The following is a 4978-nucleotide window of genomic DNA, read 5'->3' as shown; positions in this document are numbered from 1 at the left end:
GACGTGGGCAGAGGGACTTCAAAGACCCTGAGTTTCTGCCACCCCCGGGGTGGGGGGTGCCGTGTGTAGCTGACAGAGCCTGGTGGTGCCCGGGCTCAGTGGGTTACTCTCTGTTTAGCTGCAGGTTCTTCTTCTACAAGCTGGCGGGGGAAAGCGACCACCTGCCACAGCTGCTGTCGTGATAAATGAAATGTGCACACAGGCGCTGGCACGCAGAGGGCACTCACGAAAGGCGGCTTCCCCTCCCTCTGCACTTCTAGGGGCTGGCCCGGCGTGGAGACTGAGCCCGCCGCTGCCTTACTGCGGCAGAGCGGGAAGAGAACGTATCCAGCTCCAATCACCTTGCCTGAGACAGAAGTGATACGCTAAACGAAATGGAATAAACTCGAATACACAAAGCCGAGTACCATTTTCTGATCTGCGCTCTCCCTCAAAGGATCCTGCTGAAATACTGAAGAAAAAGAAAAAGGTCATTCTCATGCCGTACCTAATCTGACGGGGAGAGGCCGTCAGGGCCAGGATCTGGGGGCGTTCTTCTCGGATCCTGAGCAGATTGGATGGGTTGCAGATAAGCCTCCACACTGAGCCAGGCCCCGGAAACTTCTGAGACTCATCCCCAGCCCTTTGCTATAAAAACTCAAAATCACTCTTTATGTCTGTTCACCTGACATACCTCCCAGGCTCCCCAAATTCCCCTATTAAGCCTTGTGAAATCAGCCAAACCACCCGCTTGGGGCATGGAAATGAGATATGACAAAACGTTGCCACACAAGGTCATTATTTCTGGAGGACAAAGGGGGAAAACCAAGATTTTGATAAAGGCTTTCGGAGCCGCCGCTGAACAACGACCGAGCGCCCCAAACCAGCCAAGGGCGTCTCCCTTCGTGCTCGCCTTCCTCTGCCTGTGACCGCAAAGGCCGCCGCCTCACGGCTTTGATATGCATCTTACGGGGTGGCAGCGGCTAATACTGTATTCCTCTCCCACAGCAGCTGCCCGGCCGCGTCACCCTGCAGTTGGGATTGTCGGACGGTTCTGAGCTCATTGAAGCTTTGTCTCCACAGCCAAAGTAAAAAGCCAAGAATTGTGGGAACTACCCCAGTGATCTGCTGAGGGGGAGGAAGCCACTTTGTTTTGAAAAAGACAGCTTTGGAGGCCGGTCTAAATACCTCCACCTTCTCAGCTGTCCAGAGAGGTAATAATGTGCATGGTGCTTTGTCCCCTCCCCCCAAGAGGAAAACGTATCCCGAGTGGCCCCCTGGGGGAAGATGCCGAGCGCCCAGCCTCTCCAGAACAGGAGCGGTCCAGAGCCGCCTCCAGAGAGAGCGAAGGACACATCCCCCCTCAGCTCTGGAAATGCCCCCCGGGAGAAACTGCAGGGACCTCAGGTGAGATTTACGTACTGCCATTTAGAGCCCTCTAACCCGGCTGAGCAGAAATCCCAGATTTAAATTGTGCTCGCCCAGGCATGATGAATGGTCTCAGACGGTCTTGAGTTTGTTCGAAGTCCCCTCGCTGGCGGCCAAGTCCTTCTGTGACTCCACACCCTTGCTATCTCAGGACGAGGTATGCTTGCCAGCTGGGGGTCCACAGAGAGAAAAGCAAACCACCAAGCTCCCGTTGGAGTCCCCTCCCCTCTAGTGAATTAACAGGTAAAAATAACACGGTCAAGCAACACTCAACAAGCACAAAGAAGCTGTTCAGTGTCTTGGAAAACTCTGGCCTTAAGGTCATCGGGGTCTGAGCTGGGATCTTGCAAGGTGTGAGACCTTGAGGAAGTTACCCTCTAGGGGATGTATTTTACACTTCCTTTTATTCTCACTATTACCCCCCTTACAACACCTCAGGAATCCAAGGCACAGAGAAGTAATTTGCTTGGTGGTCTCCAAAGAAAGGTAGAAAAGGGAACGTCTACTGCTCATTCCATGAAGGGTTGCTAAGTGGATGCGGTGTGCAAGGCTACTTTATTTGACCCTTAAAACAATTCTGGAAGGGGGGCTGGAGACCTGTCTTCCTCCCCAGTGGTGCTGGCTTGTCCAAGATCACCTTGCTAGTTAGTGGTGGAACCAGCACGACATGGCGACTGTCTTGGCTCCTAGTCGGGCACTTTTTCAACTCTCCCGCACCCTCCTCTGAGAACGGCGGGGTGGGAGCTGGTCTAACAGTGCTCCGATGAACAGGGTTCTGCCTCCACGGGACTAACCCAAAGGTCGCTTGTTTGGAGGCGGACCCTGTCATCCAGATGTCACCTCTCCGACCTCAGAGGAGATCGAGGGAAGCTAGTCGCCGCACTCACTCGCTCCCACAGATCAGATCAGTTGCCCTCGAAGTCCCCAAGGAAGGCTGCAAGCAGAACAGAAGGGAGGGCTTGTCCTTGAGTGACTCAGGGGCTGACTTAGGGTGTCAGTTTTCACACCATGTTTCATGGAAGCCTAGGTCCACAGGGGTGTTTTGGGGGCTGCAGGGGATGGTGTGGGGGGTGGGTACAGGTACCTTGGGTCCTCCATTCAACCAGAGCAATGCCAGCTATCGCCTACAAGGCTAACTGGTGGGAGACCTGGCTTGTTTACAGTGGGCTTCTGTTTAAGATTTAATGTGAAGCAAAGATTTGCTGCTTTTTTAAAAAAAAGAAGAGAAAGAAGAAGAAGAAAAGAGAAGCTTGAGATCCACCTTTCTGGGAGCTTCTGAGAACAGAACCCAGAATTTATCCTCATGGAGATTAGGGGCAGAGGTAGACGGCCCTGTTCTGGGCCAGAGCAAGTGATCTCACACCTGGTGCACACCTTCAGACACACGCTGGGTACCTGCTGTGTGCAGAACCCGGGATCAGGTGGTGGGTGGGTGACAGTGAAATACACATGATGGCTCTTGTCCTTTGAGACTTGGAAGAAGCAGAACAAACACCCCAAAGGCAGGAGAAGGGGCCAAGTGCTAATTAATGCAGCTATATTATCTTGGAATTTCCCCCCTCTTATTTACAGGCTCTATTTTCCCCAATCAGACTACCATTTTCCAGGGGGCCAAGAAACACTGCTCGCTCAGCAAATGTTTCTTAAACACTTCCCGTATATGTCAGGTATGGGAAAGGCTCACAATCTCATGGAAGAGAGACCAGTAATTCCAGCATGGGGTAATTAACTTTCCTTGGGTAGTAGGGGCCACGGAAAGTGCCAAAAGGAGGTGAAATTTGCATCTTGCAAGAAGAAAGCAGCTCTCCGTAGACCTCCTTTCCTGGGGTCCAGGGCTGCATCCCGCGAGACACCCGTCGGTGATGCCAACGACGTGAGCCTTGGGAGGGGATGAAGTAAGGGCACGCTGGACATCCAGGTGCCGGTCTCTGAGAGCCTCCTAGAGGGGAGGGTTTAGGAGGAGCCCGGGTTGGCTCTGGAGAAAGGAGCGTGTCCAGGCTGGGATCGTGCCAGCAGCAGAGGCAACTCAGTGAAGCCAGCAGGGCCTGAGGCAGAGCCTGGCAATAAAGGGAGGAGGTGAGGGAAAGCCAGTTAAGCTCGAGTGGAGCGAGAGGGAAGAAGAAGTAAAGGCATTGAAGAGGGAGCTGGGAGAGAGAGGGAAACAGCTGGGGGCGGAGACGCTTGAATCCAGTACAAGTGGGGTGTTCCTGGACTGGCAGACATGTACCATCAGAAATGTACTGGGGGAGGAGCGTCGCAGCTTCCAGCACGGTTTCCCCGTCCGTCCATAAAACGGGGATCAGGTGTTCTTCCCAAAGCGCCGCTGGCTGACACCTCCCTTCTGCCTCGACTGTAAAGTCTGGGTCCTGCAGCCCCTGCCGGCGGATCTGCAGGGGCTGGTGGCCCGGAGCCACCTAGGTGGGGGAGGGAAGTGGCCGGGGCCTGGCCTGTCTCCCAGCTGTGACCCCCATCTGGGGCCTCTGGAAATCTGACCTGAACACTCCCACTCCCACACTCACGCCTATACATTCGTCACCAGGTAAAGGCGCGGATAGGGCACGGGGGAGCAGGGACACACACAAGCGCACCACATATTAAAGAGCCCCCAGGGCCATGTAAGGAAGACGGGGTGTCCTGGGCTGGGAAAGCGGGGAGGCTGGCCACGCCGTATCCCCTCGATCCTCCTGGGGAACCCGTGCCCCGGCTCCGTCACTCTGATAATGTGAACGAACCGGAGAGGAGAGCGGAGCGCGCGCGAGCGCGGACAGCGGAGAGGCGCGGAGGGAGAGAAAATCCGGGCCGGGCGAGAGGGAAGAGCGGAGAGCGCACACACGGCGGGGGCCGAGGCTTAGTATGAGGCGCCCACCATGGTGCGATGCGACCGCGGGCTGCAGATGCTGCTGACCACGGCCGGAGCCTTCGCCGCCTTCTCGCTCATGGCCATCGCCATCGGCACCGACTACTGGCTCTACTCCAGCGCGTACATCTGCAACGGCACCAACCTGACCATGGACGACGGGCCCCCGCCCCGCCGCACCCGCGGCGACCTCACCCACTCGGGGCTGTGGCGGGTGTGCTGCATCGAAGGTACGGCCGGCCTCGGCAACCCCCTCGCCACGCGCGCGCGCGCCCAGGCGCACGCACACACACACACACACGCACACGCACACGCACACACCCTGCTCGGGGCGCCGGCCGGGAAGGGGTGGGCGCGGCCCTGGCTCCGCGCGAGACACAAAGGAGCCGGAGCGAGCGGGCGGGTCCCCTCGCGGCCAGCTGTGCAGCACCTCGCGGTCCCTCCCGACTGGGGACGCCCCCCGCCCCCCGCCCCCAACACACCGGCCCTACAAACTCTCCGCTGGCACACGCACACCCCCTCGCACACAGACACAATGAAACACACCGAAACTCACGCGCGCGCGCGCAGCCCGAAACCGGAGCGATCCCGAGGGGCCGCGCCAGCGCCCCCGGGGGAGGCGGAGGCTGGCGAGGGGGCAGGAGGAAGCTAGGGTTGGGGGGAGCGGACGGCCGAGGAGGGAGGGAGCTGGGGGAGAGGTTGCTTGGCAACCGG

At 57.7% G+C, this 4978-nt stretch overlaps 1 protein-coding gene across 1 annotated transcript in view; it reads left to right on the top strand.

The window, feature by feature from the left end:
• Positions 1–4272: 4272 nt before the first annotated feature.
• The window catches only part of CACNG4 (calcium voltage-gated channel auxiliary subunit gamma 4), a 62832-nt gene continuing 62126 nt past the window's right edge, over positions 4273–4978 (top strand). Inside the window, exon 1 of the mRNA XM_024760794.1 lies at positions 4273–4494. Coding sequence (XP_024616562.1) covers positions 4275–4494 — 220 coding nt within the window. The 5' untranslated portion in view covers positions 4273–4274. The remainder of the gene's footprint in view (positions 4495–4978) is intronic.

This window comes from Neophocaena asiaeorientalis, unplaced genomic scaffold (genome assembly GCF_003031525.2).
Source record: "Neophocaena asiaeorientalis asiaeorientalis breed wild unplaced genomic scaffold, Neophocaena_asiaeorientalis_V1.1 scaffold30, whole genome shotgun sequence".
NCBI classification, from domain to species: domain Eukaryota; kingdom Metazoa; phylum Chordata; class Mammalia; order Artiodactyla; family Phocoenidae; genus Neophocaena; species Neophocaena asiaeorientalis.
Note: the sequence above shows the minus strand (reverse complement) of the source record. Positions and strands in the feature narration are given on the sequence as shown.